General features: G+C 57.7%; 1 protein-coding gene across 1 annotated transcript in view; it reads right to left on the bottom strand.

Moving 5' to 3' along the window:
* The window catches only part of HS3ST2 (heparan sulfate-glucosamine 3-sulfotransferase 2), a 37,267-nt gene extending 13,474 nt beyond the window's left edge, over positions 1 to 23,793 (bottom strand). The window contains exon 1 of the mRNA XM_065412505.1: positions 23,282 to 23,793. Coding sequence (XP_065268577.1) covers positions 23,282 to 23,790 — 509 coding nt within the window. The 5' untranslated portion in view covers positions 23,791 to 23,793. The remainder of the gene's footprint in view (positions 1 to 23,281) is intronic.
* Positions 23,794 to 24,060: the final 267 nt, after the last annotated feature.

Raw genomic sequence — 24,060 nt, 5'->3', positions numbered from 1 at the left:
CGCGTTTCCTCATGCCTGCCTGCGCAGAGACATCCCACGTCTGCACACGTTGGGTCCTGGCAGGGGAAGCAGCGGGCTCCTGGCCTCACAGGGTGCATGCACTTGCGGACTGGAGCTGGGAATAAGGCACAGCACTGACAACCACAACACACCGGGGTATCACCCGAGATCTCCCAGTCACAGCCGGACAGGCCCCTTCCAGAGAGATTGGAGGTTCTCAAAGAGCAGAGGCAGGGACCAGCTGCCTGATGGGCTCCCCTCCAGCCTGAACATGTCAGCTTCCTGAAAGCCACACCTAGTCAAACATGGCCCACTTGCTGGCGCTGCCCAGCACTGCCCCCCTTGCTTCAGTCTCTCGTGCCTTCTTCCTAGCACGGCCACAGATGTGCCTCCAGCCCCAGCACTCCAGGTGCTACAGCAGCCGTCCAATCACCAACCCCCGGACTGCAGGGGGCATGTGGGGAAGAGCCCAAGGCGTTTCCCTCTTGGGTTTGTTACTAACCCGGGGAGGGGGGATTTTCTAACACCGGCTAAAGCGCTGGTTAGACACATTAATCTGGCAGCAGGCGCAGCACGAATTCCTCTGGAACGAGAGATTATTTTTTACGGTAGTTACGAAGCTTCTAAAGCCTTTTGGTGCCAGACGTGAACAGTAAAGCTCACTTCAAGCTTTGAGATGTCAGGACTGTGTTTGGCCATGTTACTGGAATGAGCAGAAGAAACGTGTCCTCCAGCCCAATTAAGAGTAATCAGAGAGAAGCTGCCCCGGGTAAAAATACCTGGGGTGGACGGGAGTCTCCACTGAACTCACTGGGGCCAAGATTTCACCCTTGGTGGCCCCAAATCAGCTGTCAGGAGCCCCTGCCCCAGACTGTATCGCGCAACCCAACATATTCCACGGACAAGCCCAGACCCAGGGCTCGTGGGCAGGCACCTTCCCAACCTGCTCTAGAACGAAGTCACACGCTGCACAGAGTGAAGGGCTCAACCCCCTCCTGGGGCATGGCTTTATGAACAACCAAGTCAAGTCAGCTCACACTCCTCCCCAGGCTTGGCTGCTCCTAGGGTTCCTTGCCAGGAATGCTCAGCCCGCCCCCTAGGTCCTCTACCTCTAGAGAGAGACTCCCACCTCCCCCTTACAGCCAGGTGGGGTAAGAGCCACCTGCCTTAAAGAGTCCACACAGGATCAACACCTGCTAACAGGCCTGAGGTGTCTCAGGTTAACCTGCAAGCCGGGAACAGGCCTGCTTCACTGCACTGCACAGATGACAATACAGGTACACAAGTCGATTCTATTTACCACCTTCTACGGAAAGCAGAGACACTAAAGCTGGTATCTTCTATCACGCAGGCTAAGCAGTGTTCACGCAGCTCTGCCTCCCGCATGGGAGCAGGCGGGAAAAGAGGCTGAAGGAATGAATAGCCGAACAGGTGACTCAGCAGGACGGGATAATTCCCGGCGCATCCACTGTATGGCAATTCTCTGCAATCTCTGGGGCTCCGTCAAAGCAGCTGCTCTATCCCCGGTCTCTCCACAGGCAGGGACTGGAGTCACATGGAGAGGACCCGGCCCAGCACACGTGCTCGCTTCACAGAGTCCCCTGAAAAATGGGTTCCTCAGCAAGAGGCTCTGGATCCACCGAGAGGGGAGCCGGGTGTGTGTGTGTGTGTGTCACTATTGCAGTATTCCCAGCTCTGCACACACATCGTGTCCGCCGGTTACTACGGCCCAGCCCAGCCGTGCATCGCTGCTCTGCTCCGGGAAGCCTGGCGGGGACTGGTGGAGAAGCGGGGAGATAGATCTAGGCTACAGGAGAGCTGGGTAAAGGGCCCAGCCTTTCTTGGTTCCTGGCTTTCCCGTGCCCTCAGGTTGAGCTAAAGAGGGCTGCTTCCAGCCAGAGAAGGGGCCAGGGTTTCAAAGGCTTCTACCCGACTTCTAGCCATGTAGACACACACACACACACACACACACACACACACACACACACACACACACACACACACACACACACACACACACACACACACACACACACACCACCCCCCTTTCCTGGGCTTCGCGAGCAGAGGGGACGCTGCATTCCATGCAGATCCCACATCTACCGATCTGCAGCAAGCCTGGCTCATCGGCCTCCCCCTGCGGGTTACGGCCAGGCTGGCATTCCATCAGCGCATGTCTGGAGCCACCCGTACAGCGGGCAGACTGCCTCCCGCAGCGCCCTGCCAACTTCCGCTGGGCTCAGGGGCACTGCTGAGCCATGGAAGCCCTGAGACGGAGGCTGCTGTTTGTATGATCATACCCCACGTCTGCATTATCAGGAGAGCACATAAAACATGGACACACCCTACCAGAAATCACGAATCCAGGCCGAGTGCTTGGGCCAGACCTGGCACCGTGGCTCAGGGACATCTCATTTATACCCTTCGGCCTCGTCTACATGTAAAAGTGCGGTCGACACAGCGGTGGCATTCGGGCTGTGAAAAATCCCCCCGAGCACCACAGCCAGGCTGACTTAACCCCCGGTCCAGACACAGCGAGGTCAACGGCCGAATGGTTCCGCCTGCCTTGGTACCGGCGCCGGGGAGCAATGGAGAACTCCCCGCCGTCACCGTGGGAACGTTGACACTCGGCGCGGCTGTGGCATAGCCAGGGCAGTGTGGCTGTGCCGCTGTAGCGTAGCATGGCCTGACACTGTTATCCATGACAGCAGCACAACAGGCTTTGCTGATGGAAAGTCAGAGACTCAAGCAGTATTAACAATGCCCTGCACCCATCTGCCATGGGGCCTGGTCTTTCATGCACCAGACAACACCGATTCCTAGGGTGTCTAAGGCCACTAGAGCGTGAGCTCCTGCTGGCTGTTGTCCAGCACTTGGGGGGAGCCCTTGGACCAAGGCATGGCCCGTCTCCACCTTATTAGTCTGGTGCTCACACAGCCTGTAGCGTCAGTCCCTGAGGGGCTGGGCACGCTCGGGGAAAGCGGAGGTGGGCTTGGGAGGAGGAGCTGCCCACCTTTCCCTCCCAAACCTGCATCCTGAGCCACGCTGCTAACCTGGCCAAGCTGCTCTGAGCAAGGCTTTTGCAGCCTGCCTATCATGTGGCTTTTGCTTGGCACGTGGCATTGCAGCCCAGCGAGTGCTGCCACTTGGGCGCGGTCAGGACTGGGGTGCCAGGGTCCTGGTCACTTTGCCAGGCTGCCTACACGCCAATGAACATTGCCATTTGCCCACAGGTAGCAGCACTGGGCTGTGTGGTCGTCTTTCAGCAGCCCCACAGCCAGGCTGCAACTGCAAAGGATCCGAACACACAAGGTCCTTCACCCTTCCTGGCAGCAGAGCGCTGCTGTCCAGCTCGCTGGCTGCGGGCCGACGAGGAGGGTGGGCACGGGGAGGTGGAACCAGCACTGCTTTCTTTCAGCGTCTCGTCGGTGCTCCCGGCTTTGTGCTACTGGGGAGAGCCGGGCCAAGGTGCAGGGTCAGGCGGCTGGGAACACGGGCCCTTGGGGGAGTGTCCCACAAGATGAAGGCTGTTGTTTCTGTCAGTGACTAGGAAGGCACTTGCCCATCAGGCTCCTGCCGCAGCTTTGTGCCGAAAGACTCACGGGGCAGCGTCCCCTGTCTAACAGTCGCTGCTCCACCCGGCTAGGTCACCCAGGCTGGGGGTGATGTGCCAGAATGTCACCACCCGCGTCTCGGGCCGGTCTCAGGCAGATCCTCCCGTGAACTGGCAACTCCTCCAAGTGGGCAAGGGGCACCCACTATGTGCACAGCAATCACTGCCCCGCGCTGCAGCCCAAACTCTTGCCCTGCAGCGGAGAGAACACACCCCTTTGCCAGCTGCAGTCACACAGCCCAGTGGCCATCGCCACCTCCCCCGCTGCAGACGTGACACTGGGATTTGCAAGGGGAAGAGAAGAGGCAGTCGCTACAGGTATTGAAAGTCAGCCCCATGTTCGTTAAACCGGCTTGGTTTCAATTCTATGGGCTGCAGCGCTCAGTCCCCAGGAAGACAGTTAATTCCCCAGCAGCACCTTTCTGAGACCCTGAATGATTAATTTCTTTATAATTTGCCTTCAGGCACCTGTGGCCCGTACAACACGCCCACATTAAAGAAACATACGCTCCCTCGCTGGCTGCAGTGCTTGGATGTCAAACATCCCTCCCAGGGATCAACTGGTACAAAAAATTCATCACCGGCTGATGGAGATAGTGCTGATAAGCAGGTGCCTGTAACGACACATTACATCACGGCTTCCTTCCGTCAGGCTAACTACGCAGAACGAAGTTGGGGGGAGGCTCTTGAGTAAATATTTGCTCGTGTAGCTCATTGTGTACAGAGGATTCACAGGGCTGAAGTTGACTCTTCTCAGTGGCAATAGACTGAAGTGTGTGTAATCCTGGAGTTTAGCCACATGCAGGCATAAAAATGAACTGTTTAGTTTAGCAAAACACCAAAGGTGAGCTCCTATGGTGGTGACCTGCCCCCTCCAGCTGCTGGCACAGCTCCGTTGCTGGTGTCTAAGAGATCTTCCAGGCAAGTGGAGCTGGGGAACATGGAGCCAGCCAGGGCTAGTACTGAAGAGACAAATTTCTTCCCAATACAAGATGAGGAACGTGCTGACATCCCCTTGAGACCTGTACCATGGGGTGCTGGGCCTCTGAAAGCCAAGGCTGGGAGGCAGCAGGACTGAGATGGAGCTTGCAAAACCTGCATGGAAAAGAGATAATCTACAAAAGACAAAATATGAACTCTGGAGAGTTTTAAACATCTGAGATGACAACAAACAAACACCTTCTGAAATACACCTGCACCTCACTGCACCTGGACTGCTATTAATGCTGCTCAGGGTTGTACCCACGCGCACAGCGGGAGAAAAGACAGACACCGCTGGAGTGAACTGTAGATCATTCCCTACTGCAAGTGTGACAACAGTGCCCCTTGCCCAGACTACTCCATAGGCGAGAGCATGCCCGTTCCCACGCTCCACGCAGCAGCTTGCCCTGGCAGAAAGCAATAGTGATGGACGGCCTGAAGAGAGAAAGATCCCAGTGAGCAAGCCAGCGGTAACTGCAAACAGCCGCCCTCCCGCTCATCCCCCTTAGCTCTCCAGTGCACTCTGCCGTCTCTGCTTCAGTTTTCAAGGCCACAGTTCCATGCAGGGACCTGGGCTTTCTACTAACCTTTCAGGACAGGGGTTAGGGTTAGGGCCATGCTGGGTGCATCAGCACTGCTTCCCAGCCGGCGCGGTTCCCTGTGACACTCGCTGACAGTAGCTAAGGCCGGGTCACAGCAGTCAGGCCATGCCCATGTTTTCAGTCATTCAGAACCTACTGGCACTCTTGCTTTCAAGCTGACATTTCCCATACTCAGACTCTGCCCAAAGGAGAATTGTTTGGTTTTTAAATGAAAGTTTGAGCAGCACTGGGCCAGGCATCTGGAAGTCTCAGCTGTGGGTGGGTGGGTTGGGGGGGGGGGGGCTTTCCCCAGCAGAACCCTTTGATACAGGAATTGATAAATAAATAGCAAGCGTTCATGCAGTTAGAGACTAATTGTGATGTGTTCACACATGCAACCTTACCAGACTCCTGGGCGTGCGGACCTGTGCTGTCTTAGTGCCCTCTCAATGGGGGTGGGGTGGGTTTACAGTGGAATAAAGTGATCCAGGTTTCATCCACCTGTAGGTTGGAGGCTTTGGGGACTGTGATTTTGGTTTGGCCTATGGTGGACATAAGGCCCATCTGTGGAGCTGAGGCCCAGATCTGGGTTAGGATGTGCAGGGAGGTTCTGATCCAGGGCTTTGCTGTGGCTCTGATTCTAGATTAAGAATCTCAGGCCTCCGTGCTAAGAGAGGTTGGAGTTGTTACCAAAGGATTAACTCCCTTTAATAAATGTTTATGTTCAAAGAATTTACGAGCGTGCTCACAGACAGATAATTAGGGACATTTCGATGCATGCCAGCAGTGTGAACACAGTAATTAACTTTGTTGCCGATTCATTTTTAATCATTTCAATGCTCTGGAGATGTCTAAGTGTCCTTTGAGCCAATAACTTCTCTTCCGCGGGGCCCACGTCCTTCATACAGTGCACACGCCTAATTCCGCTCTTTCTAAACAGCTGGTCATCGCGAAATTAAACCGAACCTGACAAAACAACACAGGAGCAGCGAGGGGAACCTGGCAGGCAGAACCAGCCTGGAAACGGGGTGTCTGCAGGCAGCTGTGCTTACGTTCCATCACACTGCACAAGCCGTACTGACAGCGTTCCAAGGACAGGCATTGCTAACACAGGCCTGCAAACAAACTGATAATCTGCCTATGTCTAGCGGCCACCGCAGCAGCCATGGGGTGATGGGTGGATGTGGGGCTGCAAACGCAGCAGCGCTCACAGGAGGGAAGGGTTAGGCCCTGAGTTGGCCACAGGGGTGCGCAGGGAGGGGCACATGTTGAAAGACCTGATTCACATCAGAATCGAGTCAAGGAGAAAGAGCCGAGTTCCAAGAGTAGAGGAACCCTCTACCTGCCACATGCTAGGGACGTCCCACACCAAAGACGCCCTGGAAAACGTGGACAAGTCAGGCTTCATCTGAAGGCCAAGCAGGGCAGCAGAAGGGGGCAGCCAGGGCTGGGACACATTCCCTTCGCTCAGCATCATCCTCTTATTCCGTTTCATTCCGGGTTGCTGAGGGCACCCTTCCCTGTGGGAGGCTCTCTCAAGCCTTCATCTCCAGCCTTCTCAGAGACAGCTCCAGCGAGCCAGGCAGGGGCGAGGAGCCTGGCAGGGGCAGGCCGTGCTTTGGGGAGCACCAGGTTACACAAGGACCTACGGTTTTGTAGCTGATGGGCTCCAAGTGACGCATGGGCAGTCATGTGGCTGAGAAGCCCCTTGGAAAGGGCAGCGTTTGTCTTCTGGGGCTCCCACGGGAACGTTTCCTTGCCTGCCAATCCAACTCCCCCAGAATTGCTCCGTTTTCGCCAGCAGGGGGAGGTTTTGGTCTCCCAAAGTCACGAATGAACTTGCTGTCCAGCTGTCGTACTGATCCGTACGCTGCTCCCTGGGGAGCTCCTGGCCTTGCTGCCTTCAGAGCACTGCTGCTGCTCAGTGCCACAGCGGGACGAGCTGCCTTCCCCGTGGTGTGCCAGCACCGAGTCGGCGGCCCCTCCTGCTGGGAGCCTCTGCAAAGATACAGCTGGGACTTGCTAACAGCTGCCCTGTTCCATCAATCCCACCGAGCCCCCAAGCAAACGAGGGGCCTGCATCTCAGCTCCAGCAGCTCCCACATCCTGCTCACTGCTAATACAGCCTGACTTGATATTCTCCCCATGGGGGAATTCTGCGCCACTGCGCACACGCAGAATTCATGTCTTCCACAGAAAAGACATTCTGCCAGAGAGGCGATGCAGTTACGCCTTTTGTCCACCAGGGGCTGCTGTGGTGCCAGGACAAAGGGCAGCCGGCTCAGCCAGCCATAGCCAGGAGCAGCCAATAGGGAGGAAGAGACTGAGATCTTCACAGGGTGGGGGGAATAGACGGGGGGGCATACGGGGCTGCCGGGGGGGCGGGGGTCACAGATGGGCTCAGAAGGGCTAATGGGGAGGACAGACTTGGGCAGGGGCTGAATGGGATTGGGGGTGCAGGGCCACACGGGGACAGGCAGATGTGCCTGACTGAATGGGTGAGGCTACGGGTCAACCAGGGTCTGCATGGGGAGGCTCCCCAACAATACCTCCCCCCCCCCCACAAAAAACAAACAAACAAACAAACAACTGTTCCATACCTGTCCCACCCACACCCAACAACCCTCCAGGTTCACTCCCCGGCTCCTTCCCAGCAATTACCCGCTCCATCAGCTCCTCCGTTACCCCTGGCATCCCCAAGCCTTTGCACTGCTTCTGAGGAGCGCAGGAAATAGGTTTCTGTAGTGCAGTTTAAATGAATTATTACTCAGAGTTCTGTATTAATATACCTAGGAAGGAATCTATTTGTCAAAAAAACATTTCCTGAATCTTTTTTGTTGTCTGTTGAAATAAATTACTAAAATAATTGAAACTGGTGTGCTCATATTCTGTTATTTTGACAAATAAACTATGCAAAATTTTAAAATATTGTAAGCAGAATTTGTAAGTTTTTGGCATAGACTTTTTAGGCACAGAATTCCCCCCGGAGTAAGATTCCCCTTGTAGGGATTCAGGCTTTTCTCATGCCACAGCCTCCTAGACCCAGCATGTTGTGCGGCCACACGGCCCCCCAATGCACTACTTCTGGTCAGCCACTGCCCCCGCCTCGCCTTCCCTAGCCCGGTCTGCTGGGCCCTGGCCTCTCCTCACTGAGCCTCCGCTACCCGCCCTGACCCCAGCTCCAGCCTCAGCCCGGGCACTGGCCCCAGATTTCTCTCTATTAAGTCACACGTTTAAATCCAGAGAGCAACTCCAAGTAGCACGTGGGATTGGAGGCAGGGTACTGAGGGGGAGTGATGAACGGAGGGGCCCCATCTACGGAGCTCTCCCTGTTGTACTTCCCCCGCCCCTCCCCTGACCTAGCTGCCTTCACTGCATTGAGCCTTATGGAGACTAGGAGCTCCTTGGGACCCAGCCTTGCCATGCACGGTGCAGGGCACCACGCACACATCTGCCTCTGCATCAGTTAGAATGCAGGGGGCACGGTTGGAGCAGGGACACCCAGGCAGGTACTTTACCCCCGTAGGGAAAGGAGACCTGGTGATGCCCGAGCCCAGTGGCGCTGTCAGAGAGCCGGAATCCCCCCCCTTGAGCGGCCCAGCCAGTGTGCCCACATGGCTGCTTCGGAGTCAGCTCCGCCAGGCAGCTCCCCTGTCCCTCGTTGCTCTGGGTTTGCGCAGAGGCCAGGGAAGCTCTAGGGAGGGTAAATCGGTGCTGGGCTGTTGCCAAGAAGCAGCTGCAAGGCTGCGGCCGTGTGCTCCTGACCAGCGCCACCGCCGGTGCGGATGGAGGGCAGCAAGCAGCCCTTGCCAGGCCCCCCAGGCTAAGCCGTCCCAGGGCTCCCAGGCAGGTGCGCCAGGGTGAGTTAAGCTCTGCTGGAAACGCTCACCAGACACACGGACAACAGGGGAGTAGCTACACCAGAGCTGGCTGCTGCAACGGGCAGGACGGGATGCAACCTCCTGGGGGGAGGAAAGCACTGGGTCAGTTCATTGTTAGGGTGGCAGGGATGGGGAGCAAACCGGGGGAGTTGAGGGGAGGAGGCCAGAGGGCTACAGCATGGCAGAGAATAGCAGAAACCTCTGGAATTGGGAAGCACCAACACCAAGCCTCAAGTTGCCAGCGTGCTCCTGGCACCTGCCTGCTGAGGTGGCCGGAGACGGCTGCTGCAGAGCAGGCTCGGGGGATGGAGCAGTGCCTGGCTTTCTGCCCTCGTTTCGTAGGTCAGCTGAGCGGCCACCGGTGTGTTCCCTGCTGCCTTGCCAGCCAAGCAAGGGGCCAGCTCATGGCTGCCTCAGGAGCCGCGCCGTCCCTCCTGCCCCCCAGGTGGCAAGACACGGAAAGCTGTGCCACAGGCTCCCCAGCACAGCCGGTCGCCCTCAGTGAGAGGCTCAGCGCTGGCCTCCTGGCTCCAGGCAGCGTCCCCAGCTGGGCAGCAATCGGGACCCCTGCACCGTATCTGTGCTGGGTGAGTAGGGGGCGTCTCTAGGGCTGGCTGGCACCGTGACCGCCCCACTGCACTGGGTCTATTTTCTCTTAACAGCGTTTCCCAGTGGTGGGCCCAAGCCCTGGCATAAGGAAACGTCCTATCCCTGTGTGGCGTCCCCCAGCTTCACGGCTTCCCAGCAAGGAGGAAAACAATTCCCAGCAGACAGTCGACGCTCACGGAAGAAAGAGCAGTTCTGGACGATACACACGGCGCTGTGTAAAAGGGCCACAGCCCAGAGCTGGCGCCTGGGGCAGAGGGAGACAATTCAAAGCCAGCCCAGATGGGCAGGCAGACTCGGATCTGAGTAACGGTTTCAAAGAGAGCTGCTGGGTGTGGCTGGTCATGGGGCATTCACTCCCTGCACTACGCGGAGGGCCGGCCCTGGCAGATTCCCTTCGTTAACCAAACAGCCCAATGACAATAACGAGGGGCGTTCCCATCCCCAGAGGGCTCTGCTCGGCTGGGAGGCCACGTGCTCCTAATTAGGCTACTGTCAGATTTGAAGCACTAAAACCAGGAATCAATTCAAGTTCACAAGGTCGGTGTTGGAATGAATGTCACGGAGCCCTCCAGACGTCAGAGCTGCAGCCGAAGGATGGGCAGCTCCCAAGGGTATCCGGGGCTCTGTGCATGGCTACGGGACCCCTATGGCCAGGCTGCCCTGGGCTTAGCATGCTGCTGCTGTGTCTGCTCCCAGCAACTCAGACCCTGCAGCTAAGGCAGGGCGAGCGCTGGAGTGAGACTTAACCCCTGGAGTACGACAGACAGACACACACACGCCGATTTTAGCTTCTGGAAGGCACGGCCCCACCTGCAGGTGTGAGAAAAGGGGCCCCCAGTCTCAGGAATTGGAGTGTGCCGTCGACACGTCACTCTGCCCCCTTTTGATCTGCTGAGAGGCCCAGTAAAATCTCCAGCAATTTGTCCCCTTTCTGCTCCGCAGGCTCTGTACAATCCCCCTCTCCTAAACCCTGGTCTACGGCCTGTGACCTGCCCCTCACCCAAAGAGCCGTTCCCACCTTTGCCGCTGAGTGGCAGCTAACCTGGGCTGGAGGAGTCCGGCCGGGACGTTCCCCTGCGTGAATATGCTATAAACAAAACCACCAAAGTGCTTCCCGGGCATGCGCCACCGCCGCTCTCTCCAGCGCTGGAGTGGGGAGCTTCGCTCCCAACCAGACTTGTCAATAGGAGCAGCACCAACGCAGGCGCCCAGCAGGGGCGGAAAAGCTTTTTACTAGTCACACAAACGCTCATCAGAGGGTCACGGACACTTTATAAACAGACGTCCCTTTTCCAGTTCACAGAGGTCATCCACCAGGGAGCAGGAACAACGCCACAGGATTGACGTGACCAATCACACGGGGCAAACAGTAGCAGATACTCCCTGTCACTAGGCTGCAAACAATCCATTGGCTCAAAGTGGCTCATGCAAAATATTTACGGAAGAGCAAACGAAAGAGTAAAACTCATGACCAGCCTGTGGGTAGTTTGGGACCAGGGTGAAATGAGCGGAACAAACATTTCACTACAGATCTGACCGGCTCTTTCCCTCAGACACCAGACCACAACAGTCCCAGCCACCCATGGCCCGTCATACAAAACCATGGAAATCGAGAAGAGAAGAAAAGACTCATGAAATCTCCTTCCTCCCCAGCTCCTGCTCCATCCTGCCAGCGCAGACTGGTCTCTACAGCACATGCTCCCCAGGAATAAGAGACCGGGCCCAATGAGAGCCTCAGGGCACGATGGGAATCCCTTGAGTGCTGTGCAAGGCCCACGGGCGCTTTGCCCAGCCAGAACCCCATGTGTCACGGAGTCCCCAGGCGATGCTCTGGAACTGCTCCCCACAAAGCCAGTCAGGACTTTGGGGAGCCTCCTCTCCCTCGGAGCAGACTGTCTTCAGGGCAAGAAGCTCACACGGCTTCACCTCCTGGGTCTGACCGAGCATTCAGCATATGCCCCTCCGTGCGCTTCCCACAGCGAGTCCGCCCAGGCGGGGTCCTGGGGAAGCCAGAGGGTTCTGCACCCCCCACTTCGCAGTCAGACGTGACTCTCGGCCAGCCAGTAAAACAGAGGTTTATTAGACGACAGGAACACGGTCTAAAACAGAGCTTGTAGGTCCAGCGAACGGGACCCCTCCGCCGGGTCCATTCTGGGGCCCAGCGAGGCAGACCCCTGTCTGCCCTCCCTTCCAGTCCCCAGCTCGCTCCAAACTCCAACCCCTCCTTCTCTGGGCTTTGTCTCTTTCCCGGGCCAGGAGGTCACCTGATCCCTTTGTCTCCAACACCTTCAGTTGGCACCTTTGCAGAGGAGGGGCCCAGGCCATCAGTTGCTAGGAGACAGAGTGTCGGGCATTTATGTACCCTGGCCCTTTGCTCTGCAGCAACCATACACCCTTATCCCACCACCTAGATACTTAAGAACTGCATAGGGGAAACGGAGGAAAATATTAAGAACAGTCCCACTTCGTCACATCATGGCATGCAGTAGGGCTCAGCGACAGAACTGCTGGGATGCGGGGACGTGGCCGGCAACAAGGAGGGTCTCCGCTTCCCAGTGGTTTGGGTGCTGGGGGTAGGAGAGCAGCAGCCATTTGCCTCGTTGTCATTGAGCCAACATCTGGGAGATTCCCTTTGTTCTCAGCCCCATCAGGAGCCGACAGATCTGGGCACCAAACCCTCAGGGTTGTCTGCTCCGTTACAAGGAACGAAGGATGATGAGGCAGTGTGTTGGGGGGCAGCCTGGAGCTCCCCCCGCCTGTCCCCACCACATCTCGAAGGACCAACCCACCCTCCTCCATTTCTGAGCAATTTTTTGTAGGTGAAACAAACATGGACAATAATAATATTCATTAAAAACCACATAATAAGCTACAGCTGCTGTAATTATTCCCTAATTAAAAGCTCATTTAAGAGATAAGTTATCCACTCAACGTAATGTTCCAGCACATACAAATGCACGTGGTGGTGGAGACGCATGGAGGAAAGTCCCCAGACATACCTGTCACCAAGAACACAGAGCTTTTGGTGTTAAACGTGCCTTGCCCAGACAGCAATGGGAGGGGAGCGCCCTGCCCTCCCCAAAGGGCAGCTACAGCTCCTATCTCCCTAACGTGGCCGTCACAACAGTTTGCTGAGGTCTGTCCACGTTGTCATTGGCACAGCGGAGGCAGAGCTCCAGCCGCATCTGCGCCCGCCATGGGTACTGGTCTCCTTGGTGCGTTCCTGGGGTGGAAAGCGAGAGACCAGGGCTGGGGCGACAGGGGGTGCAGGTGGTGGTGGTGGGGGGAGGATGGGTATTCGCCATCAGCCAGTGAGCGTCCAAGCAGGAGTCCTTGTTAGGGAGAGGCTGCTGGACCAGAGGCACCATGGAAACAGGGCTTGAGGGCCCACTGGTCTATTCTGGTGCAACAAATCCTGAAGTCAGACATGGGTCCCTCTGAATTCAGGCATATGTGGCTGAATAAAGTCTCTAGACGGAATCTGCGGTCAGGAACAGGACGCCAATGTTACACAGCTCTGGGTAGTGCCAACTGGTTATAGCTCAAAATGTGACCATGTAACAATGGCATCTTCTGACTCAACAGGCCGTCTCCCTACGTGGATTCAGAGCCACATCTGCTGGCACAAGCAGGAAAGCCAAGCACTTCGCCCGGCAGAGCCAACGCAGTCACCTGAATTCCACTCCGACTTGCACATCATCCACAGAACATGGCATCACGTCCGAATTGTGCAGTGCTGGTAATGCTGAAACCAGGCTGAGCTTGCAGCCCGGCCTGCTAGGAAACCCATCTCCTAACACGCACATCAGCTGGAGCATCTGGCATGTTCAGGAGTCACAGAGAGGCAGACTTTGAACCCCATAATGCCATAATTAGAGTCACTGCTCCAAGTATAACAGCAAATTAAATGGCACTCTCTCCCGTGTGTTCTGGGAAGTACTGAAGGTTACAGGCACGCTACTCTGGCAGCAGGGAAATAGATATTTTGACCAGGATTGGTAATGAATCAATATTCCGCAGTCACTGGCTATTTGGTTTCTACTGTCTTAACACAGATCTTTCAAAAATACTGCTCTGGTATTGTATTTCTGGCTAATGAGGTGGATTAAAGAGGCTGATGGGAATTGGGAAGGGCATGGGTGCATTGGATACGGAGTCATTAAATAGACAGCTCTGGTGCAGCACTCGCTGTGCATGTTAATACCGCGTGGAGATTTGGGGCCATGGAGAAGGGCGAGGGAGAGATCTGGATCAGGGTCGTTGAAAAAGACACAGAGAAAAGGCTGTCGTTTGTGAAGCAGGCAGCAGCGTGGAACTAGCTGGTTTGGATAAGCAAGATTTCTGGTGCCCTCTGGGAGGGAAAGATCATGAGTCTCATCCACCACACAAGATTTTAATACCTCCATCTCAGACTGCACTCGCGGGAGGCCGAAGGTGAATGGAGGTGAACAAACAACTGACCCTTCAGGAGTCTCATGAAAGGTCCAGTCTCTGGTTCTTCTTTTCATTAGAGCCCATCTGCTCCTCCCTATCAAAGCCCAGTCTGGGTCATTTACGTGAGAAGGCCTGAACCCAAAACAGATGCTTAGGCAGTACTGTGGTGAGTGTCAGAGAAATGCCTCTAGGAAGACAAACCTGTTAAGTAATCTATAAAATACGTAAGGTGTGGATGCGAATCTGACATAATTTACTTTGCTATGAACAGTGTTGTGCTAAATAGAGAATAGCCCCAGGGAAAACAGTTAACCCTTCTCATAATGAAAGAGTAAGGGAGTCAATTCAATTGAAAGGCAACCAAAAAATAGATAGAAGCAAATACATTTTCAAACATGGCACAGTTAGTCTGCGGAACTCATCGCCCCGAGCTATCAAGAGGCCAAGATCTTAGCAGGATTCAAAGAAATGGATTCGAGTTTTCTATGGAAGGAAGAACAGCCACAGCCACCATTACACTACATCAGACTAAAAAAGATAAGGGATTTAAACCTTCATTTTTCAGGGCACAAACCAACCACTCAGTGCCCAGGGTCATGATGAAATTTCCCCTGTGGACACAAGGTTCCTGCAGCTGGTGCAGGCCACTGCTGGGCTAGATGGATGCAGGTCTAGGGGTCCCTCTGTTCTGTTACAACGACTTGGCTAAAAGGACGCAACTTCTGGCCAAGACCCAAAGAGTCCAGCTTCTGCCGGCTCAGCCAGCAGGGATGACTTCCAGGGCCAGGCAGGGGCGGACCCCAGCCAAGGCCTGCTCAGCGCAGCGCCGAATGGTGGAGACTCCCAGCTGAGACCCAGTCACTGCAGCGCATGCAGGGGGAGGCAAGGCCGGGCTACTGACCAAGCCCCGGAGGAGCCAGTCGGGGTCTCAACTGCTGTTAGAGGCATGAGACACACTGGATGGCTGCGCCGGATGGGAACCCTGCTGGCTGGTAAAGCCTGCTCTAGCCCCAGCCCCCTATTGACAGTGATGACGTGTGTGGTCCCCACAGTCTAGACTGTAGCAGAGGCTTCCCAAGGACCCCCTCCCCCCCCCATGGCACCCTAGCAGAGGTGCTCCAAGTCACACTCCCGAGGCTGCGTGAAGAGGGGCTTTATTTCTCAGGGACGAGGCGGCGGGCTGGCAGCTGGGGTATCCCAAGAGTCTGGGAGGAGCGGCCTCCTCCACCCCCAGCCCGTGTGCTGGATCAGCACGGCCTGCAGGGGCTCCCAGGTGCAACAGCCAAGGTAATAAAGGACGCTGGGCTGGGCAGGTTAATTACATTAGCGCTGCACGTCTCTGGAATCCAGCTGTCAATATGAAATCTCCTAGTCGCTGCCCTGGGTCTATTGGCAGAGGAAGGGGAGCTAATCATGTTGCTGAGGTCACCGACCGGGTCTACTTAATTGCTCCACTTTGAGAGAGTAAAATCAATCCAGCGTTTTATACTTTGTGAGCTGTGCACTTACGTCTTGGCACATACGTGAGAGACAAAAGGAATCGAATAAAACCCGGGAAGTGTCATTTAATTGTTTTATCTGGCAAGATCTCCGCATTGATCCGAGCACAAACCCAGACCGCTGGGCAGCAGTTCAGCCGCTCTTCCTGCACGGTCAATTCGCATTCATCAGGCAGGCACGGAGCTGGCACCACCCAGCTCAGCAAGTGCCCATCACCATCCTCAGAGATGGTGGTGCTAAATTATTAATGGGAGTCTGTTTCCTCCTAGTCACGGAGCAGTCAGCTCACAGCAGAGGAGGCCAGCCCAAGCCGGAGTGATCTGAAGGCGGGAGAGGCCAGTTGTGCATTATCTTTAATCCCGCTGCACGTCATGGCTGTCCGTTGGGAAGTGTGGCTCTGGCCCAGCGCTGTAGCAGAGGGGCTCCCGGCACTGCCGAGATCACAGAGCATTTCCTAGGTGACTGCCATGGCAAGCCGCCGGGGTGCAAGAAGAGCAAGTGCCCGAGCCGTGGCCTGGAACATATGACCCCTTGGTATGGGGATTGTCTTTTCCCTCTGAAGTGCTGGGATGGGGGCGGGGAGGCAGGGCTGGCGCTCTGGGTGTGTTCGGTGGGGGGCTGACGGGAGGGGGTGCAGGCGTAGCAGACCAAGTCTACGAAGGGGCTCCAGCCCACGAGCAGCATGGAGGCTGGCCCGGGCTAACCGAGTGGGCGGCTCGCGGAGTGCTTTGGGCAGAGGATGATGGAGCAGAGGTGGGCAGGGCCCCGCAGGAAGGCTGAAGAACTGAAACCAGACCAGGCACTGAAATGCCCCCATGACGTCACTAAGGCGCTGGTGCCCTGTCAGAGGGGGATGCACATTAGTGCTTGTCACGGCTCGGGGTACACACCCTTGCTGGCTTTGCGCAGCGGAAGACACTGGCTTTTGCCAAAAGAAGCCGATCTGGCTGGGGCCCTGCAGGAAGAGCACCAGCCTTCCCCTCCCCCCAGGAGCCCCCATTTGCAATCCCCTCCCCTGGCACTGCACCCCACCAGCTGAAGAGAACATGGCGCAGGGGAGCATCAGCAAGCCAGGAACCCTGGTGACTCAGCCCACGCCTGGCATGGTCCCACTCGGTGGCTCCAGGCCACATCCACGGCCTGCCCACTTCTCTGGTGTGAAACCCAGCCTGGGTCTACGGGGTGCTGGGCATGGGCCAGTGAGAGCTGCTCACAGGCGCCTCCGGAGCTCTCCAGCCAGTCTGCGGGGAGCGGACACTCCTTCAGAGCTGTAGCGCAAGGGGCTGCTGTCTCCACAGCTGCGACCTCTGCTCTGCTGCGGCAGCCTCTACTTCTACACTGCTCCATAAACAGCCCCTCTCACCGTCGGGCAGACTGTGCCCTGGCTCTGCTTGGCACCTCCAGCAACCGTGCCCGAAGCCAGAGCTCCATTAGGCTGCAGCATCGCCTCCAGGGACGTGGCCGAAACCCAGCTGCTCAAACAGACTGGGACAACAGCCCAGGGTGGGAGGGGATGGGCCAGAGGCCCCAGCAGGACTGTCACCGCTCAGACTTCAGTCACCCTAGAACTCTACCTGGCCTGGCCCCTTTCATCCTGACCTTCCATGGCCTTAACCCCCATTTCACAGATGAGGAGATGGAGGCACAGAGCAGGGCAGGGTCTGGTTTCCAGAGGCGCTGCACACCCAGCACTGGGAGCTGCAGGGGCCTGGCTCCTTTGGCAATCAGACCAAGGGACGTGCCCATGTCATGCCCACTGGCAACAGCAGGGTCGGCTCCTGGCGCCCAACCCCCTGCTCTAGCCACGCTGCTGCTGGGCTCGACGCAGAGTCCCAGTACTGCTACACGAGGACGGGAAAGCTGCTGCCCCTCAGGGATTGGAAGGGAGTTTTCCGCTTTCCCGAAGCCCAGCCTCGCCTGGGCTCCTGGCCAGTAAGCGCTGGCAGGACTCAGTGAAGCTGGACGGAAGTCCAGGCTCTCAGCAGGTGTTTGGCGGCTCCAGGGCCACCGAAGTGATGTGAAATCATTCACCGGGAGAAGGAGAATCCTGAAGAGCAGCGAGAAATGTCATTGGGGTTAACGAGCCGCCTCAGCAACCGGGGGACTCCCCCACCCCCCACAGCACTGGCCTGGGAGCTCAGGGAAACCCCGTCCCTCACCCAGGAGGACACGTAGGGATCGCTCAGCGAGATCACTACCCCCTCCCAGCAGAGCTGCCCCAGGCAGGGCAGAGCTTCGCTGCAGGGTAAGGCTCTGGCCCATGCCCCCACTGCCTGCATCCTGAATACCAGCCTCTTTCCCTAGCCCGGGCAGCGACTGGGGGCAGCAGATGGCTGCAGGGTTCTGGGCTCTGCTCACTCCCCTGTATTTCCTCTAGTAGCGCTGTGCTCATCCCATGTGCTTCCCATGCCTGGCCCCCAGCCTGGTGGGGAGCCCAGGTGAATTCCCCACACCTCCAGCTTTAGAAGCTGCCATGCTCAGAGGAGGCCTTTCCTGCTCTCCTAGACCATCCGCTCTGCCTGGGCCCAGCTGTGGGATGCCACAGGGGACAAAGGACCAGGTCTATGCACTCCCTGGCAGGGACCAGCTGTAGTCTGAGCACTCACCACGTCTAGTGCAATCACTTCTCCATGCTACAGGAGAGGAGATGCTGGGTGCACGTGGAGCACCGGGACCTTTGGGGGCCAGCTGGCTCCTCATGGCCAGGCGGGCATTAAAAACGCCAGCTAACAGGAGACGGAGGGGGACAGGGAGCCCACAGCCCGGCTGCCGTGACGCGAGGAAGGGAGAGTGCCACTGATTGCTTCTGAGTGGGGAGCTCGGCTCGCTTGCCAAACAGGAGACTCACAGGGCAGGTCAGCTGGGGTGTGCAGGGGACCCCAGAGTCTGTGGACACATTCGCAGTACACAAGTGGGAGCAAAGCTCCCCCTCCTGGCGTGTGTGTACGGCACCAGCCCGCATCCCGAACTCCCAACACTTGCTCCAGTGCAGTCCCGAAAGCCCAGGGGCCGGAGCAGCTTCCACAGGCTGAAGGCAGGGTCCTGGCCAGCTACTTCAGGGATGGCGCAGACTCGTTGTATGGCACTTAGGACACTCCAGGCACCCCTCAGACAAAAGCCCCCCCAGTACTGCATGAGGATGGCTGGGTCACACGCCTGTTTTCAGTCCCCACCCTGGAGGTTAGTTTATTTTTAGACAATTGATGATGTGAGAAAGTGCACTGCCAAACCCAGAGAGCAGGGAGCAAACGGCACCTGGTGGGGGGAAGGGGGATATGGCTGCTCTGAGTCTGCCCTCACCAAGCTAGGGAAGGGGAATTGGATACAAGCACAAAAGCTCCCCAGGCTGGGCAAGAAGAGAAAGAGGAGAGTGCTCCAGAATGGGCCCCCTACTCTCTGCCTGGCGGGGGTGGATTCCCTAGGGGAGCAGGAGGAAGAGACTGCTATTTAACAGAGTCAAAGTAGGTTCCTGCTCTATTTATAGCTCTGTGCTCCACTTTCCCCAGCCTTGAGCAGCCTCAGCAGGTCTGCATCCTGTCCTGTGAGCACGGGGCAGTGCTCGCTAAACCACCTGAGAGCAGGTGCTGACAGGAGAGTCTGGTCAGACACCTGCTGCCTTCCCTCCTCTCTGGGCTCATCTGCCTCAGGGCTGGATCTAAAGCTACTAACAGCAAAGGGAGCCCTGGATTCCCAGACCCCATGGGAGCGCAGCCCTCCCCCTACAGGGCCCCATCCCTGGGGTTTGGAGTCACTGACAGGTTCCCGCATCACTTGGACACGAAGCAGACACATGCAGAGAGTGGCTCCAAGCCGGATAGGAACATGGGCCTGCAGGTGGATTTAGGAACACAGGCCATAAGACTGGAAAGGACCTGCGGTGCCATGGAGTCCAGTCCCCGGCTATTGCATACAATCCCCTTATATAATCCCTTTAATAAATTTACCAAGCTCCAGCTTCAAACTAGGTAGGGTGTTTGCCCCCCCACTACTCTTATTGGGCGGCTGGTCCAGAACTTCACTCCTCTGAGGTTAGAAACCTTCTTCGCATCTCCAGTCTAAACGTATTCCTGTGTTCTTGTGCCAACACTGTCTTCTCGCTTCAGCAGCTCTTCTCGCTCCCTGGTGTATTTATCGAGAGCAAGCAGATCCCCTCTCAGCCCGCATAGGGTGAACAAGCCAAGATCTTTTATTCTCCATTCCTAAAACAGGCTCTTCCTTCCCCTGATCCTCTTAGCAACCGTCCTCAGCACCTGCTCCAGTCTGAATTCATCCGTCTTGAACGTGAGTGACCAGAACAGTACACACTATTCCAGAAGAGGTCTCACCGGTGCCTGATACAACAGCATTAATACCTGCCTATCGCTACTGGAAATATCTTGCCTGATACATCCTTGGATCACACTTGTTTTTGACTTGAGATGGGCCCTGTTTTCTTACCATCCCGTTCCTTATGCTGTGGAGCATCGTTCATTTCCTGCAGTGTTGGAGCCGGGCAGGAAACGGTTTTCCCACCTTGTGAAAATGTTATTTCAAAACTAGCCTGTTCTGCACCAGGACGGAACAGAGACCTTTTGAACTGTTCACTAAAAGAGATCAAGATCCCAGAACAGCCAATAGCCACTGTGTGAGTGTCTCTCATGTGATCCTGGACCTCAAATCGTTCTCTACAAAATAGTCATCAAAACTGGTACGTTCCCCACAAAAAGTGCCACTTTCAACCAATCTGCATTTTCTAATGAAAAACAATGTCAAAAAACTCCCGAGCAGCTGTACAGAGTATATCACCCCGGGGCCGATCTTCCAGACTCAAAATGGGAGGATTTGGCAGAGCTCGTCCTGTGCTCCAGAATCTCCGCTTTCTTTCTAAAAGACAGAGCGGATCTCCAGCCCTTAGGGTGGTGGAGAAACCCTTCAGAACCTGGCCCAAGTACAAACGAATGCTGCAATGCCTGCCTGAATCTGCAGAGAGCCTGGAATAGCTCGGAGGGTGAACTGCCTCATTCAGCCCAGGGGGCATTAATTCAGCTGCCCAGTTTAAGTGTCCGCATAGCAATTACTTGTTTCACTGCTGATCAATACCCACACGGAAGGAGAGGATCCTGTTGTGAAGCTCTAGCTACACAAAGGATTGTGGGTGACCTCTTGTGTTGTCACGGTAAGCGGCGTGGGAGACAGCACCACTTATCCTTCCCCCCAGCTCGGAGCCCAGCAGAGCCCATGTGACCATATTTTAAATGTCAACACAATCTCCTGACAGGCATCTCATTTTGGCACCACAAATGGGTGGGTTGTGGAAGAATACCAATGCCTCCAGGCCCCCATTCGACACCTGAGCTGTGCCTGACAGCTCCTGGGGGTTTCTTTGCCCCACCAGCATGCCACTAATGGAGACGTGTGGGAATGGAGCAGGGCTGCCCGCCCACAGGGCCATTGCAAAGGCTGCTCCCAGCCACCTGGCTCCTGTAGGCACCAACTAGTGCAGGGAGCTCTTTCCTTCTGCATGATTCATTAGCAGACACTGAGATCACAGGCCTAGCCCTACCCACAGAGCACCCCACTGACATGAGAGCAGGGGCTATGTGAACACAGCCCACCGCAGCGTCTCCGAAAGGGATTCTGTGCAGCAGGTACTCGACCCTTCAGCAGCCACTGAGCTCCCATCCCGCCCCTGAAAGCATGGCAGCCATCCAACGGAACGGCAGGGGTCTGTGCTGGCCTCTGAACGCAGAGGAGAGGGGGGTCGCACCTGCTCACAGGCGGTTCTTATCCAGCACCCAGAAACTGAACTGCTTGGTATCTCTTAGTGCCGCCACATTTTACAAGAAAGCCTTTTATTTAAATTAAATTCTTCCCCCGTCTCCCTCTGTCTCTTCCTGGCGATGCACTGACTACCCTCCAAGGTTTGATTTATCAGAGATCTCAGATATTTTACACGTATTTGATTTCAGAAAGCAGACAAGCGGACAGAGTACATCAGATATTGCACTTTTGTAGAACTAACAACAGCAGCTGATTTCAGGACAGCTATGGAGCAAATTATGGGTAGTAGGACTGTGATCACAGAGGCAGTGGAGTGGCCACCTGTCCGATAACAGAGCATACAAGTTGTGAAGGTCCCTTCACCAGCAATAGTTTATACAATGAGCTGGGAATTTCATGTTTTCTGATTGGCTAGGGCCCCAGCCTCCCAACACAGCGAGGTATGGGATGTTCATACAGACTAAAGCCATCAGGCAGGTTGGGTTATTGCTGGTGTATCTCACAGCTGGAAATAGATAAGCACAATGGGACTTTTTGATCCTCCAACAGCCAGCAAGAAGAGTTTTACCCCTCGGCCAGGTTCAGCACTTCTTCCGGACACAACAACCCCACTGAAGTCAAGCAACAGATTGATCAACTATTAGCCCCAAAATCGGACCAGGGCAGCCCGCTTGCATGGCCACACATCCTGTTCTGCCATTCAACAGGGGCTAGTCTTGTAAAGAAAACCCACAGGCAGTGATCGGTGTGCTAGGCAGAGCCCCCCCCCCCCCAAGGATAAACCAATCCCCAACCCTCCCGGCTACATGACAGCCCTCCCGGGGTCTCTGAGGCAGGGGAGAGGCAGGGATGGGGAGTGGGGAGCAAGGGGAATGAATAGGACACAGACCAGTCCAAGTGAGGCCGCTGTGGGGAGCAGGAGCTGGGGGAGCAGCTGATGATTGTGGGGTGGGCAGACACACCCCAGATACGAACCCAGGGGCCAGCGCCCAGCCCCTCACGTTCTAACATGGGCCTGAGGGGCCCAGCCCGACCCCAGCCCCCCTGGGCTGCATCTCTGGCCCCCGCAACGGGCTCCCTGGGGGTGACAGGGTCACTCGGGCCAGGTCCCCTGCGGTGCTGCGCACCCCCAGCCGCTCAGCGCCCCTGAGAGCCCGGCCCGAGCCTGCCTCCTCTGAGGGGCAGCACCCTGCGTTAGCCGCTCTTGCCTGGGGAAGGGGAAGCCAGGACTGGGCTCTCCCAATGGGCGACGGGTCCCGATCCTTGGCAGGGGTCACCCTCAGCGTCCCCCCGCGGGGAGCCCCCTATAGCCCAGCGCGATTCCCGCTCCCCAGCCGGGGGAGCCGCCGAGGCGCTAGTGGCAGCGGGGCTGGGATGGGGAGACGGCGGGAGACAGGGCCGGGTTCCCCGTCGCAATCCAGCACACGCGGGGCCCCAGAACAACGCCCCCCCAGCCCCTCAGGGGTCCGTAGCGCAGGGGCGCTGAGGGATCCGGCCCTCGCCCAGCTCCAGGGGCTGCACACGGCCAAGCCGGGCTCACGGGGCAGCGGGCCCAGAGGCACCCCGGGCTCGCCCCTCCGCCCCTTCCCGGGTGCTGGGCGGGTCGCGGAGCTGCTCTTCCAGTTCCCTCGGGTCTGGGCAGGGGCACCAGGGGTGCAAGGGCCGTTCCTCGGGGACCGGACAGGACGCCGGAGCCGGAGCGAGCGGACCCGGGGTCACAGGGATCGCCAGGTCCGGCGGGGCGGCCACAGATACGCCGGGACCAGGCGCCCTGCTCCGGGCAGCCACCAACTCAAACCTTCTCGGGGAACGGGGCCCCCGGCCGCAGGGTCCCTGCGCCGCCTCTGCCGCAGCCCCCGCCCGGCCCCCCGCAGCCCGCCCGCGCCCCGCGGAGCCGGGCAGGAGCCGGGGGCGGCGCTCACCTGTACCACTCCAGCCCGCGCTCGTAGTGCCGGTCGAAGAAGTGGGGCTCGGTGCCCACGGCGCGCACCTCGGGGTGCACCCGGATAAACTCCAGCACGGCGCGGGTGCCGCCCTTCTTCACCCCCACGATGAGGGCTTGCGGGAGCCGCTTGCTGCCCAGCTTGGCGGGGCCGGAGCCGTTCCCCGCCGGCGGCGCCTCCTGGCCCGCGCCCCGGGGGCCGCCCCACGCCGGCTCGCCGCTCCGGGTGCGCCCCCAGGGGCTGGCCGCGCCCCCCGGCTCGCCGGGCTCCCGGCCGCAGGAGCGGGACTTCTGCAGAAGTTTCTTGGCGCCGGCGCTGCGGGCGGGGAGGCAGCGGCGCTCGGGGCCGGGCAGGGGCCCCCCGGCGCAGCGCAGGAGGCTGTAGCACAGGTAGGTGCCGGACAGGGACAGCGTGAAGATGAAGAGGAAGCGGCGCGTCAGCCTGGGGGAGGGTGGCCCGGCCCGGCCGCTCAGCGCCCTGCACGCCATGGCTCCATGGGGCCGGGGGGCGCGGCGCTGCGCTGCCCGCGGCGCATGGGGCTGGGGCCGGGCGCGCTGCGCACCGAGGTGAAGGCAGGCTCCGTGCCCGGCTCCCCGCGGCTCCGGGGAAGCGGCGGCGGCTGCCCGGGCATGTCCCGCTCCTAGGCGGAGGGGCGGCCCGGGGGGCTCCGCACGCTGCCCCTGCCTGCGGCCGCCGCCCCAAGCTCCGGCTCCTCCGCTCCCATGGCCGCCCCTGCAGCCCGGCAATCCGCGGCGGCG

This window comes from Emys orbicularis, chromosome 10 (assembly GCF_028017835.1).
Source record: "Emys orbicularis isolate rEmyOrb1 chromosome 10, rEmyOrb1.hap1, whole genome shotgun sequence".
NCBI classification, from domain to species: domain Eukaryota; kingdom Metazoa; phylum Chordata; order Testudines; family Emydidae; genus Emys; species Emys orbicularis.
This window is presented reverse-complemented; position numbering and strand designations above follow the sequence as displayed.